Source organism: Cornus florida, unplaced genomic scaffold, assembly GCF_030987335.1.
Source record: "Cornus florida cultivar Cherokee Brave unplaced genomic scaffold, ASM3098733v1 CherokeeBrave_3.0.0_Hap2_Chr05, whole genome shotgun sequence".
NCBI lineage: Eukaryota > Viridiplantae > Streptophyta > Magnoliopsida > Cornales > Cornaceae > Cornus > Cornus florida.
In genome coordinates, this window is record NW_026775575.1 from 92,351,299 (window position 1) to 92,366,778 (window position 15,480).

At 34.9% G+C, this 15,480-nt stretch overlaps 4 protein-coding genes across 4 annotated transcripts; 2 read left to right on the top strand and 2 right to left on the bottom strand.

Annotated features, from left to right (window-relative positions):
• Window positions 1–3,736: 3,736 nt before the first annotated feature.
• Window positions 3,737–4,819, top strand: LOC132309711 (olee1-like protein). The gene is made up of 2 exons (XM_059807998.1): window positions 3,737–3,905; window positions 4,407–4,819. The coding sequence occupies exons 1-2, from the start codon at window positions 3,737–3,739 to the stop codon at window positions 4,817–4,819; spliced, it is 582 nt and encodes a 193-aa protein (XP_059663981.1).
• A 5,967-nt stretch (window positions 4,820–10,786) lies between these two features.
• On the bottom strand, window positions 10,787–12,024 carry LOC132309712 (secreted RxLR effector protein 161-like). The gene is made up of 2 exons (XM_059807999.1): window positions 11,887–12,024; window positions 10,787–11,140 (listed from the first exon to the last, which is right to left on the bottom strand). Exons 1-2 carry the CDS (start codon window positions 12,022–12,024, stop codon window positions 10,787–10,789), a joined length of 492 nt encoding a protein of 163 aa, XP_059663982.1.
• An 897-nt stretch (window positions 12,025–12,921) lies between these two features.
• LOC132309713 (uncharacterized mitochondrial protein AtMg00810-like) lies at window positions 12,922–13,476 on the top strand. The gene has a single exon (XM_059808000.1). The coding sequence runs from the start codon at window positions 12,922–12,924 to the stop codon at window positions 13,474–13,476; it is 555 nt and encodes a 184-aa protein (XP_059663983.1).
• An 899-nt stretch (window positions 13,477–14,375) lies between these two features.
• Window positions 14,376–15,425, bottom strand: LOC132309715 (anther-specific protein LAT52-like). The gene is made up of 2 exons (XM_059808001.1): window positions 15,257–15,425; window positions 14,376–14,806 (listed from the first exon to the last, which is right to left on the bottom strand). The coding sequence occupies exons 1-2, from the start codon at window positions 15,423–15,425 to the stop codon at window positions 14,376–14,378; spliced, it is 600 nt and encodes a 199-aa protein (XP_059663984.1).
• Window positions 15,426–15,480: the final 55 nt, after the last annotated feature.

Below are 15,480 nucleotides of genomic sequence, written 5' to 3' on the forward strand. Positions count from 1 at the left end.
GGTAGTAAATTGTGTTAGTGGGAGTTTTGCCTACTAAATGGTCATGTTAGTGGGTTAGTGGGAGTTTTGCCTACTAAATGATATGTTAGTAGGGTTTTAAGTTTCATTTGCATTTATGTTTTGAAGCCTATATAAACCCATGCATTGTACTCATTTTCTATCAAGTGAAATAAAAAGTATTTTCCTCCATTTCTATTCTCTTCCAAATAGTATAGTGTTGTGTGTGTAACTAGGCCACTATTTCCAACAAAGTGGTATCAGAGCAAAAGCCAATAAAGTGGTATTAGAGCTAAGTTTCATATCAGAGCCTAGACGATCCTGAAGGCCAGACGAAGTTGATCCTAGAAGGTTCAACATTTGAGAAAAACATGTTTCTCCTTGATGAAGATGAAGGGAAGAAAATGTATTTTCTTAGTGAAAAGATGATGTTCTCTAATTACAAGAGAATGAGAATCATCATGACTTCATACCTCAAAGCATGCGATTTGTGGGATGTTGTTGGAGAAGAGCCAAAGAATGGCATGTCCAACAAGCTTCATGAAAAGAAAGAAGATAAGGCATTGGTAGTGTTGCAAAAGGCAATACATCAAGAAATTTGGGAGTATTTTGGAGAGTCCAAAACTCCAAGTTGTATTTGGAAGATGCTCGAGACCATCGTTTCCAATCATAGAGGTGAATCACTACCCATGGAGTATTGGGTACAATGCTTTGAGAATGATGAGTTTATGAAAGATGATTATGAAAGTCTTGAAGACAAAGTTGTGGAGAATGAAGAGGTGTATCATGCAAAAGAAGTTGAAGATTTTGGAGATTTAAAAGTTGAAGGAGAATTTGAAATGGTGAATAAGGAAGAGGTAAGAAAAGGTGTTAAAGAAGAGATTGAAAAAGTGAAGGAGGATGAAGTGAAAATAGAAGATTTAGAAGAAGGAAGTGCTAAAGAAGAGGCAAAAGTTCAAGTTGGTGAATTAACATCTTCAGGTATGGTTACAAATTCCACCTTGAAAGAAGTTATTTTTGACTTATTTGATGAAATTATTATTTCTTCATATTCATCAAATAATGCTTATTTTGTGGAGAATGATGAACTTCTCTTAAAGAAAGTTGTTCCAAAGAAGTATAAGATTGAAGCCCAGGATGATAAGAAATTCTCATATTATTTTTTAAAAAATAGTTCGGAGAATTTTGTAATTGATACAGGTTGGGTGAAAATGGAATTATTTTTTGACTCTAAAGAAGAAGTATATGTGAAGTTGAAGATCCATAAAAAATTTAAGAAGAAAAAAGATCGATGGTGTGCTTGTATAAAGAGGATGATATATGATTATGTGAAGACATCAAACAAGCATTTGAAGAAGTTTCACAAGCCCTACACATCAATGGAAATGGCCAAGAAGATTGAAGCTATTGAAGGAGGTGGAATTGAAGATCAACTATCGAACTTTTGATCAAGCCCCCAAGATTAATAAGAAGGTTTTTCAAGTTACAAAATCAAGTTTAAAGGGGGGTGTTGAAAATAAACTTGATTTTAGTATTTAGTATTTTCAAGTATTTTTGTATCCATGATGCATGTGTTAATTTAGCATGTTAGTGGGTAGTAAATTGTGCTAGTGGGAGTTTTGCCTACTAAATGGTCATGTTAGTGGGTTAGTGGGAGTTTTGCCTACTAAATGATATGTTAGTGGGGTTTTAAGTTTCATTTGCATTTATGTTTTGAAGCCTATATAAACCCATGCATTGTACTCATTTTCTATCAAGTGAAATAAAAAGTATTTTCCTCCATTTCTATTCTCTTCCAAATAGTATAGTGTTGTGTGTGTAACTAGGCCACTATTTCCAACAAAGTGGTATCAGAGCAAAAGCCAACACGAAATTGCAGGAATTGATTTGAAGGAAATAAATTTATTCATATCAGGTGGAAGAGATCATAAGAGCGAGACAAAATCGATGAGCTCAAAGCCGTAAAGATATGAAGATGGCTAAAATCACTGATGTTTTTCAAAAAAATATGACGGAAAGAAATATTTGACTTAGAAAAATAATTTGGTATTTTATATATGAATTTGGAGGGCATTTTGGACTTAGAACAATAATTCTCAATGCATATTTAATTATTTTGTTTAATTCAACCAACATGAAATCTTAGGGTTTGTTCTACCAGTCAATCAATTTTTGGGCTAGCAATTCACCATGTATCCAGAGACAATGCTTTTCCAAACCCAAGATGGAAAGTATCTATTTTTGAGAGCATGGAAGAGAAGAGATCCATTCTCAACTTCCAAGCGCCATGCAATTTTAGAGAGAAGCTAGGGCTATGTTAAAAGCTTCCACATAGTTGAAGCCTAAACCTCCAGTATTTTTTGACTCATAACTTATCCCATCCCACCCAATTAATCTGAGAGCCATTTGCTGATCCACTCCACCAAAAACTTCTATATTTACTTCTAATTTGACTGCATATGCTACTGGCATTTTAAAACCCGCAAAGCCCCAAACCCAACCCAATTAATAATTATTATATAAATAAATTTTACCTAATTAGTTATAATTTTTCTATTTCCTTTATTTCTTATGATAATTATAAACTTTAACAACATTTTTTTATTTTATTATGATCATTAAATATTTGACTATACTACAAAAAAGTTATAAAATTTATCTTAAATTTATTTACGATTGAATTATTTTTCTTAAATAATATGTATATCGGGCTGCCCCGAGACCTGACCTGACCCGGACGCGGGGCACTTGGGTTTGGGAAAAGATTTTTGTTAGTGAGATAGATTTGGAAAAAGGGTGCCCGGTCCCAAACCCACCCAGTTCACATCCCTAGTAAGTCATTTTAACTTCAGTGGCATAAAGCATTTTACAGTAAAATATTTCACCTAGTGGTGGGTCCAACCAAATACCAAAAATCGCAAAAAAAATATTTTAGAAAAAACAAATGGAGCCCAAAATCAGGCAATAGGTTTTCGATTCAATAAGAAATATAATAGCTGATTCCGGAATGTGATACGGAAGTTCTTCTAATTAGTTGGACATGAAATTTATGGTCTGCATTCTATTTTTTACTGTATATAAATTGTTGAGATTGGTTCTTCGCCTGTAGTTGTTGTTTCCATCTACCACAAAATAAAAATAAAAATCAATTTAATCTTTGAGACGATCTTCTTGTTGTTTCAGTAAATGTCCACCCATTAAAATTTAGGTCATTTTCTTTTAGCAATATCTCTATTGGGTTTATTTCCTAACGATTTGAATGAAAAAAAAAAAATATGCTACTTGTAAAACAACGCAGTCCATGCTTAAATCCGAAGAAGATGAAACCGAATAGTAATTTCTAAGACACCTATGGGCTGCATAAGACGAAAAAATAGAGGCAGCACTAAGCTGTCAACATTTATTTCTTATATTTCCGAGGCATATTATTTTTTGATATAATCTCCTTTTTAATTATTTTTTCTCATCTTGGTTTGTCAAAGAACGGAAGATGTTGGAGAAAAGGCAAGTGTAATGAAGGACTTACCAGGTTGGAAGGTTGTTTAAAGCATTTACCAGTGAAGACATAAAACTTTGCCATCAAATAACAGCTCAAACTGTGTCATGCTAAAGCTCTTCCGTTTAGTACCATACAGAAATAACCGCTCAACCTCTCTTTCTCTTATTCTCTCTCACCTATTCCTTCTATTTAAGTCATTTTGATACCCTTCAATTCCAATACACACCAAGAGAAGTAAAAATGGCTAAAGCTGTTGCAGTCGTTGCATCTGCCTTCTGCATCTTGGCCCTGTCTGGATTGGCCCACGGCATCGACAAAACAAATGACAGCAAGTTCACCATCGAAGGCAAGGTTTACTGCGACCCATGTCGCGTTCAGTTCATCACCAAGTTGAGTAAATTGCTCGAAGGTAATTAAAATCATCAAATTCATCGTGATAGTCATCATAGTCTTTGTCCCATATGAATGGGTTCGACAATGTAAATTCATATTTTATTCTTTCTTATGGTATATTGTGTCTTCTTCCGTTAAATCTAAATTTTTGAAATTATTTTTAATTACTTGATTGTATAGCTTTGGCCGGCCTTTTTGTTGTTACCTTCCAGACAAATGTCTCTTCCTCTTTTAATCAAATTATGAACGTGAAACTCATACGTACGTGTGTATATATATATATATATATATATATATATATATGTAATGTAACACTAGGGTTATTCAATGAGCGCATGCAATGAAGATATAAAAGTGTTTGACGGACTTAAGCTGAAGTAACAATGTTCAAAATGTATTTATTTTTGTTAATTTTTTTATTTGTAGATAGTAATATCATGTCATCAATATTTTTTGGTAAATAATCATGCCATCAATATATCAGGAGTATTAAATTATTTTTTCCTTAATTGTGCAGGTGCGGAAGTGATTCTGGAATGCAGAAATGCGGAGACCGGAAATGTGACATACTCCGTTAAAGGGATATCTGGCAAAGATGGGAACTACACTCTAAAGGCAGAAGGAGATCATGGTGACGAGATTTGTGAGATGGCAGTGGTGTCAAGCCCCCAACCTGACACCTGCGGTGAAGCCATGGATGAAGTAGCCCCGGTCACCCTCACTGATATTCAATCAAACTCCGATATTCGCTACGCCAACTACATCGGCTTCATGAAGAAAGACCCCGACGCCGAGTGCACCCAAATGCTCGAGGAGTTAGGTATCTACCCTGATGATCCTGATGAGGATGAAGAAATTGAAGGACCTGCTCCTGAAGGATCTGTTCCTGAAGGATCTGTTCCCGAAGAACCAGCAGCACCTGCTAATTAAATTAAATAAGCTAGGCACATTAATTCCATGCATGTATAATGTATTTGGCATTTGCATAACTTAATAACTTCTCTTGCATGTATCAACATTAATGGTAATTTAATTGCTATATTTGCAATTATAATGACAAGAAGTACTTGAGTTGATAAATCCACTAAATGAATGTTTTGGCCTTAATTTTCCTTTGGAGGGTCACAATTAATTGGAGAGCACTTACTATATATATTTTCATGTATTGCTATAAATTAGTAAATTAATCGGATGCCTTAATTTACTTATATCATAAGGTATTAAGTATATATGTGTATAAGTATTTATCCAATATAATAATTGTTGCACCAAGAAGAAGGGGTTGAATTGGTCCTAGGTTAACTTCTTTTTCTTTATTTTTCACTTGATTACAAACATGTAGAACATGGGAGATATAAGCAATGAAGTCAATCAAAGCACATAGACACAAGGTATACAAGGAAACCCTATCAATAGGGAAAAACCTTAGTTCTTGGCATAAGCCAATAAAAGCCTCCACTAGTAGTATGAACCTTGTTGCACATTCAGATATCTCACTCACTACACACACTCTTGTACAAGAATAGATACTAGCTTTCACAACCAATCCACACATACTAACTCACCATCTTCACTTGCTGCATGCAAGTAGTTACTCACTTAGCTGCCCCACTTTCCAACCACCTTGTACTCACTAAGACACTGACTTTCACAACCTCTACACATACACAAGATCAAACAAGTGCACACAGGCACTCCCCCAGTCCATAACCCCTTTGCTTGGACTCACAAAGCTCTCAATAGCTTAATCAACAATGAATAGAGGTGTTAACACACTAAATACAATATACTTAAGTTGGAACACAAGATAAGAGTGAATACTCACAGCCTTAAATACCACAACACAAGAAACCCTAGCTTCACTTGTCTGCAACAATACAACTTCACTTGAGGATCAAACTAGGTTCCCACAGCCTTGAATCAATTAGATACACTTGCTTTTATGGATTACACAAGTAGATAAGCAAGGTAGAATGATGACAGCTCACACAAGGCTAAAACCCTAAAATTAAGGGTAATGAAGTAACTTCACAATGCAGCTCCAAGAATGGCCTGCAATGGACTTCCACAGCTCTGTATAGCCAATATACACTTGCACAAATGTCTTCCACAATGAACTCAGCAAGGTACAGTAGTTTTGGTGCACAATAGAACAAAACCCTAAAACCAAGGGTAAAGAACTAACTTTACTTTGCAGCTTCAAAACTGACCTGCACTAGTCACCCACAGCCTTGATATCTTCAAATAACTTTGCTTAACACGTTTCAGAATGATTGGAGTAAGGTATAACACTTTCACTTCACAAAGGTCTTAGTCACACCAAACCCTAGCTTTCAAGCTTTTAAGGGTAGACTTGTAATTCAGCTTCAGAGGAACCCAAAACTATACTCCCCTAGTCTTCAATAGGCTAAATACACTTGCTCAAATAATTTTTAACAATAGAATAGCAAGATACCACAATAGTTGCTCACCACAACCTCTTTTTGGTTTAAAACATGATTTTTAGTTTTAACCAAACACTACCTGATCAAGCTTCATTTCCTCAACAACCAAGGGCTCCCTCAGCTTGAATAGATACTATACACTTGTTTAGATATTTAGAACAAATTAAATAGCAAGGTATCACATAGATATAAGCTCACAATAGCCTCTTCATAGGTTAATAACCTGTTTTCAGTCTTTGCTAAACATCATCTTGAAATAATTAAAAGTCTCTTCAACTAAGGGCTTCCTTAGCTTAAAAATGATGATTCACATTTGTTGTAAAGCTGGAACAAGTTATATCATTAAAGGTTTTACACAACAGCTCAAAACACAGCAAACTAGTACTTCACAGTAGGTACATTTTTCATTTCTGCAGTTTCTGGTTTGAGGGGTAAAACTGTAACTTCGTGGCTAGACCTCCTTGTTCTCAGTTCTCACAACTTTTAATTAACATATAGAACATGCCCTAATTGCCACTTTCCATTTTACAGCAATGAAATAACAAATCACAGTTCAAAGTGGGATAAATTCTGCAGCAGCACTGTTTTGAGGGTAATCTTGATATTTCAACACTATCAACCTCTGGATTTCGACTCTCTCAAATGTATTTTAACTGTGTAAACATGCTCAGTTGAATAGCACATCCATAAAAGCAATATATTTCATTTTCACACCCAAACCAGATTTCCAAAACTGCTATAATATTAAAACTAGTGTGGTTCTCAGTACTTAATTAGAACAAGTCATTCCTTAGGCCAAACCTTAACTTAGACAGCCTCAACACAACATTTTAATCATGCTCAAATGATAATCAATCAAAGTATAGCAAGATTATAGCAAGATGCACTCAGATTCAGAAGCTTAAACCAGAAAACAAAGCATACTAGAGGTTTAAGGTATAAAAGATTGTACCAGCAGTGATATGAGGCTCAAAGCACCTTCAGCAATTATAAAATGATAAAACACACTTGTTCAAACCTTGTTCTAACTCCAAAATCGACCACAGCAACATTTAAACCTCCTCACCTTCCTTTTGCACCAGAAAACAACCTCTACAGAATTTCCATATTCTTCATAACTCTTGTGCAATCTTTTGGTAGATTTCAGTGATCCATTTTAGCTCGGATCACAGATCAAACTCACTGAAATGCCTTATTCATTTAAGCCCCCGAAGAAACCTCGCTCAGCAGCTGCACTTCTTTTCTAATACACTTAAATATTGCTTGTTTTGCTGAATTTTATAACATCATATTTATAGGTTCCTCATTTCAGCCCTATAATGGATAAGACCTTCTTGAATTAGCCAATGAATTCACTATACAGATTTCTCTCTACAGGACCACTATGCTACGTGGCAATGATGTATTCTTGCAACACATTTCTTATATACATTCTCACAAATACCTTTCAGCTGATACATTTTGCACATCAGAGAATGCTGAGCCTTATCATACAAATCAAGACCATTAGATGTAATGCACCTTCTGTAGAGTGCTTCACATTATCTAAAGAATATAGATTGACCAATATACCCTCAAGGTAATTAACAGAATTACTGAAATACCCTTCAATGAATACATCAAAGAACTTTACTGCAGCTTGTATATCTAAATGTAATTCATGAAAATAAGGCCCGTGATGCAATGTACTATATTGCACTATTCCCAGCAAGTGCAATTAACGATTACATGTGATAATGGAGTTACGCAGGGTGCGAAAATAGTCAGTTGATTTTAATTGTGATTAATTCATTTAATGACCTAGATCTGATTATTAGGTCAACTTGCTCAATTTATGATTGATTAAATTACATGATCAATTAAACAGTCACAATCACAAATATATGTAAAGTAAAGTAAGTAAAGGTTTAGAGAGATTGCACCAGGATTTTTAGCGAGGAAAGCCCAGTTGATGAAATACGTTAACTGTTTGCATGGGAAAAACCTCGTTGACTATGCAGTCTAAAGTAAACCGATCCACTATGTTTGAAACAAAGTACACCGAACTTTGACTCTGGCTCACACCCTATCGTTCTACCAAACACCAATTGCTAACAATCATCTGGCTTTGCGACTCCCCATCCAATAGCAACTTGACCTCAGGCTTATGTTTGATATTTGTAGAAGAGTAGCGAGTAGATCAGACAACACTCCTCGAATTCTCCAACCCTTTCAAAGTGTGATCACTTTTACTTCTGTTCTTCAAGATCTGAACTCGATTGTAGAAGAATTAATTCCTGTTGATCATCCATAATCTCTTAATCTTCAATATAGCTCCAATTTCGATGAGATAGAAAACAACATAATTAAATCATTCATGAATATAAATAAATAAATTCAGAATAATTAAATTTGATTTTCTGAATTTTTTTTCTCTCTCTAAAGGCTTTCTCAAAATATAGAATTGATTTTCCCTAAAGCCGTATCCAAACCAATGTATATGACATGGTTTATATAGAGTTTTGGAAGTCCTAATCCCTTAGAAAATATGATAAATTTCGTGTATAGGACTTGGAAGGAAGTTGGAATCAAAAAGGAAACTAAAATCCAAGTGCTGCCAGGAGACCTTGAACTGGTTCAGAGAGGCTTAACTGGTTCAAGAAGGCCAGTAATGAATCCCACGGATTCTTGAATAGGTTCAACCCCCTTGAACCGGTTCAAGATGGCCAGTCTTGAAACTCAGGTAATTCTGCTAATGTTGAACCTGTTCGATGAAGTTTGAACCAGTTCAGGATGGACAGAATGTAAAAACTTGTTTTGAACCTTCCAAAACCATTCCTAAATGTTCTCACTACTCCTCGAAACTTCCTAAAGCATTAATCTTATCATCTCAGAGTGTAGTATATCATAAACACTTGACCTTTTTCAAATCCGCATTCGATCTTCAATCTTTGAAATTTTGAACCGAAAAATTACAACTCGATCGAACTTGTTTTGACATCGAAATTAGCCAATTACAAAATACAAATCCACAATCTCCCCCTTTGACAATTTCGTGACAAAACCCTAAAAACAATTAATAATCTACCCAAGTAGGAAAGTAAATTACAGTTATTATTAAAGGAAATAAAATGCGAAAAATTTTCTTGAACCTCATAAATGTTCAACACATGTAACAACTTGTAATCTGCACATTTGTTCAAACACAACTACCCGTGAAAGTTAATCTAGAAAATAAACACAAGCATAAAATAACAAATTTTAATGCCTGAATATCAACGCAATGTAAACACATGCAATGATCAATGGTTCTCCCCTTTAATGTAAAAAGTTCTCCCCTTAATGCAAAAATATATCTCCCCTTGAATAATGAAACTCTAAACTCTCTCCCCCTTTTTGTCACAAATTAACAAGGATCACAAGGAAGAAAAATCCTAGAAGGAGGAAGCAACCAATCATATAAATCTTGTAAACTGAAACCAATGAGAATGTAGACTCCACAAGATTATATGTATCAATAGAAATAACCAAGATCAATTTAATGAAGTTCTACAAACTTAGTAAGTGTAATAAAATCACCACCAAGTTCCAAAAACATATGATCTGTCAATTGTTCAGCTTTCAAATAATAAATCAATGATATCACATATCATTCGAAATTAAACAATCAACATATGGAAAAAACATTTTTTTTTATCTTTCTTTGTGCTCCTTTTTTTTTCTTTTTGCACATTGGCGGCTTTCACGCTTATAGGCAGCTAGCTCTTTCCCTTATTCCCATTTATTTCGAGTCAATGTAGCTTTTGAACAAATCCCAAAGGTAGCTTTTTCCATCTCACCTTTTTGTTTTAAAACAGCAATAAAATTTCCCCCTTTTTTTTTTCCACAAACTTTTTCATTCCAAGCTGTTTTTCAATTTTCTTTTTCTTTTCACCTTTTAGTCTAAAACACATAAAGCAAGTTTAAATCCCAAGACAATGATTAATCATATCAACATTATCTTTGACCAAAACATTGACATTAAAAACAAGTAAATGTACTATCAATGATTCATTTATTATATGAAATAAGTAAGCAAAACTAATTTCATCAATTAATAGCCATCGTATGCTTTTCACAAATAATTCATGTGTCATTAAACTCCTTGTGTTCAACATACTCTAGACTATGTCTCTGCAATGCATCTAATCAAGACAACAAACACCAATAGATTTCCTAAAATGAGAAAACTTAGGAGCATCTAATGGTTAGTGAGAATATCAGCCAAATTCTGATCAGTGTGCACTTTTTCCAAAGGCACGACATTTTGTTCAACAAGTTCCCTAAGAAAGTGATGTCGAATGTCAATGTTCTTAGTCCTAGAATGCAAAACTGGATTCTTTGAAATATTAATTGTACTAGTATTATCACAAAAGATAGCAATAGTACCTTGATCAACTCCATAATCCAGAAGCATCTATTTCATCCAAAGTAATTATGTGCAACAATTTCCAGCAGCAATGTATTCAGCCTCACAAGATGATAAAGATATGCAATTTTGCTTCTTGCTGTACCATGAAACAATGTTAGTACCAATATAAAAACAACCACCTGAAGTACTCTTTCTATCATCCTTGTTACCAGCCCAATTAGCATCAATATAGCCTACAATCTCAGAGTTAGACTCAGAAGAATAACCCAATCCATAATTCAATGTACTATTGACATAACGAATAATACGCTTGACTGTAAGAATGTGTTGTTCTCTAGGATCAGCTTGATACCTAACACAAACACCTACACTAAACAAAATATCTAGCCTAATTGCTACCAAATACCAATCATACTCCTATACAAGAAATGATCAACCTTGTTAGGATCAGAGTCTCTATCCAATTTGGATGAAGTACTCATAGGAGTTTGAACATGCTTTGAATCTTTCATACTAAACTTTTTAACTAGTTCCTTTGCATATTTTGATTGAGATGTGAAAATCCCATAATCAAGTTGTTTTACTTGGAGACCTAGAAAGAAAGTTAGTTCACCAACCATGCTTATTTCAAAAGTTTTACTCATATCTTTAGAAAAAGTATGAACAAGGTTATAGCATGTAACATCAAAAACAATGCCATCCATATATATTTAAGCAATAAGAAAATATTTTCCTTTCCTGAAAATAAACAACGTTTTATCCTCTCCTCCTCTTCTGAAGCCCTTGTGCAATAGATAAGAAGTCAACTTCTCATACCATGCTCTAAGTGTTTGCTTTAAACCATAAAGAGCCTTTTTAAGATGAAAATCAAAATCAGGATTATGTGGATCAATGAAACATTTTGGTTGTGCTACATAAACTTCTTCCTACAAAATACCATTAAAAAAAACACTTTTTATATCCATTTGAAACAATTTGAATTTAAAGTGATATGCAAGAGCAAAAAGAAGTCGAATAGACTCAAGTCTAGCAACAGGTGCAAAAGTCTCATCAAAATCAATTCCTTCAACTTGAGTGTATCCTTGTGCAACTAATCTAACTTTATTTCTCATCCCAAGACCATGTTCATCAAGTTTATTTTTAAAAATCCATTTGGTCCCTACGATATTAACATCACTAGGTCGAGGCACTAATTCCCAAACATCATTTTTCACAAATTGAAGCAATTCTTCTTGTATAGCCATAAGCCAATCAGAACTTTGAAGAGCTTCATCAACATTCTTAGGTTCAAACTGAGCCATGTGATATGTGTGAACTATATCATCTAAAATGCATGAGTATCTTATATCATCACGGACTGTACTCCTAGTACCATGCTTATCCCATGGACCTATTTCATTATCAATTGGATGACTCAATCTAACTCTAGAACTGCTAAATGTGGGAATATCTAGAGATGGTGCAAGAATTCCTATAGGTTCATCAGTGGTGTCCTCAAATTCCCCATCCTCATCTTCTTTAACCTCTTCACCTTTTTGTAATGACCCGAACCCGAGGGTTCGAATCGTTAACCGGGTCCTTATCCGAACCCGAGGTCAACTAAGGACACTACCGTCCTTTCCAATGTCAATACATAACATACGTGTCATCCCAAGGTTTAAAAAAAAAAAAATTGTAATAACAATAATAATATAAAGAGATCATAACTACAAGATATGTCAAAACAATCCACTAACCCATCGAACCTTGTGGAGGAGCATTGTTCGCCACTTCCTTCCCGTGACCTAAAAAATGTTAAATATATGGGGTGAGCAAATTGCTCAGTAGGTGGTGCCTAAGATATACCTCTTATGACCCCATAAATCCAAATAAGGAATAGGAAAAAGAAGTGGGATCATGCCATTACCGGGATAAATATAATCACAACATCAACACCAATAGTTCAAGTCGTAACAAACCATGCCATGCTATGGAATGCAATGTCATCCGTATCACTCCCCGTTCCGAAACATTTCTATTTCAACCTCTAAACTATTAGTGTAATCTGACCCAAGGCACCTCCAAGGCATTACGAAAGGAGGATTGGTTAACCATCCATGACCACAAGGCACTTCCAAAGCAAAGTACATGAGAATGGAGATATATTTTTTGTGTGTTTGTATGTGGATGATTTAATCTTCACAGGTAGCAATTCAAAAATGTTTAAAGATTTTAAGAAGGTTATGACTCAAGAGTTCGAGATGACAGACATTGGCATCATGGCTTATTATCTTGGCATTGAGGTCAAGCAAATGAAGGATGAAATTTTTATTCACCAAGAAGGCTATGCTAAGGAAATTCTCAAGAAATTCAAGATGGAAGATTGTAAATTGGTGAACACGTCCATTGAAGTTGGAATTAAATCTTCAAGAGATAAAGATGGAAAGATAGTGGATCCAACATTTTTCAAAAGTCTTGTTGGAAGCTTGAGATACTTAACATGCAGAGGGCCAAACATATTATTTGCGATTGGGCTTGGTAGTCAGTTTATGGAAAGACTCACCATAACTCATTTCAAGGCGGCTAAGAGAATTCTTCATTACATCAAAGGTACTCTTGATTTTGGGTTATTCTATTCATTTTCTAATGATTTCAAGCTTGTGGGTTATTGTGCTAGCAATTGGGCCGAAGATTTGGATGATAGAATAAGCACTTCTGGCTATTATTATTATTTTTTTTATGGGAAATACTGCTTCTATATGGTGTTCAAATAAACAACCCATTGTCACTCTCTCAACTTGTGAATCGGAATATGTTATAACCACTTCATAAGTTTGTCAAGCAATTTGGTTGAGAAATTTGTTGAAGGAATTACATATGCTACAAGAAGAGTCAACGAAGATTTTTGTGGACAACAAATCAGCAATTGCTTTGGCCAAAAATCCGGTGTTCCATGAACAAAGCAAGCATATTGATATAAGATTTCATTTCATTAGAGATAGCATAACCAAGAAGGAGGTGGAGCTCAAGTTCATCAAGTCACAAGATCAAGTTATGGATATTTTCACCAAGCCATTCAAGTTTTGCAAATTTTCACAAGTTAAGGAGTTTGCTTGGAGTTGAAAAAAAATCAAGTTTAAAGGGGGTGTTAGAAATTAAACTTGATTATATTTTAAAATGTCTTTGAAGGTCATGGGTGTTTTTTATTTGGTGTTTAATTTTATATTTATGTGAGTTTTTATTGGAATTAGTGGGAGGCATGAAAGTTACATCTAGTAATGGCCAAGGAGTTATGCCTACTTAATGTTATGTTAGTGGGGTGTTAATTTTCATTTACATATAGTTGTTACATATATGTTTTGAAGCCTATATAATCCCATGTATTTTATCCATTTTCAATCAAGTGAAATAAAAGTGTTTTTCTTCCATTTTTATTCTCTTCCAAATATTATAGTGGTGTATCTTGGCCACTATTTCCAACACCTCCAAAGGAAAATTAAGGCCAAAACATTCATTTAATAGATTTATCAACTCAAATACTTGTGGTCATTATAATTGCAAATATGGCAATTAAATTACCATGAACTTTGATACATGCAGGAGAAGTTATTAAGTTATGCAAATGCCAAATACATTATACATGCATGTAATTAATGTGGCTAGCTAATTTAATTTAATCCTCAGGTAGTGCAAGTTCTTCAAGAACAGATCCTTCAGGAGCAGGTATTACAGGAGCAGATCCTTCATTAGGAGGTGGGTCTTGAGCAGCGACATCCTCATCAGGATCATTAGGGTAGATACCCAACTCCTCGAGCACTTTGGTGCACTCAGCATCGGGGTCCTTCTTCATGAAGCCGATGTAGTTAGCGTAGCGAATATCGCTGTTTGACTCGATATCGGTGAGGGTGACCAGGGCCGTTTCATCCATGGCTTCACCACAGGTGTCAGGTTGGGGGCTTGTTGCCACCTTCACCTCACAAACATCGTTACCATGATCTCCTTCTGCTTTTAGAGTGTAGCTCCCATCTTTGCCAGATTTTCCGTTAACGGAGTATGTCACGTTTCCGGTCTCCACATTTTTGCAAAGCAGGACCACATCCGCACCTGCAAAATCGAGAGAAAGAAAACCTTAATACTCTTGAAATATTTATGACACGATATGAAGAAATACCCCACTATGGATGCAAAGTGTAAACTCGTTAGCCTAAATATCATTTTCAATACTCTTGAAATATTGATGACTCGTTAGCCTAAACATCATTGCATGCACTCATTGAATAACAATAGTGTTACGTTATTTTATATATATATATGAGTTTATGCTTATAATTTAATTAAAATAGAAGGTGTTATTTGTCTGGAAGGTAAATCAGAAAAAGGCCAACCAAAGGTTATATAAGATGACGTAATTAAAAACAACTTTAAAAAATTAGATTTAATTAGAAGACATGGTTCATAAAATAGGAAATATAGAGAAGGAATTTACTTGGCCAACCTCATTAATATGGGACAAAAGCAAGAATGGTGATAAATTTGGTGATATTAATTAATTACCTTCAAGGAATTGACTCAATTTGGTGACAAATTGAACGCGGCATGGGTCACAGTAAACCTTGCCTTCAATGGTGAACTTGCTGTCTTTTTTGTTGTCGGCGGCACTGGCGAATCCAGACAGGGCCAAGAGGCAGAGGGCATAGGCCACAAGCGCTACAACTTTTGCCATTTTCAATTCACTTGGTGCATATTGGAATTGGAGGGTAGCAGAACGACTTAAATAG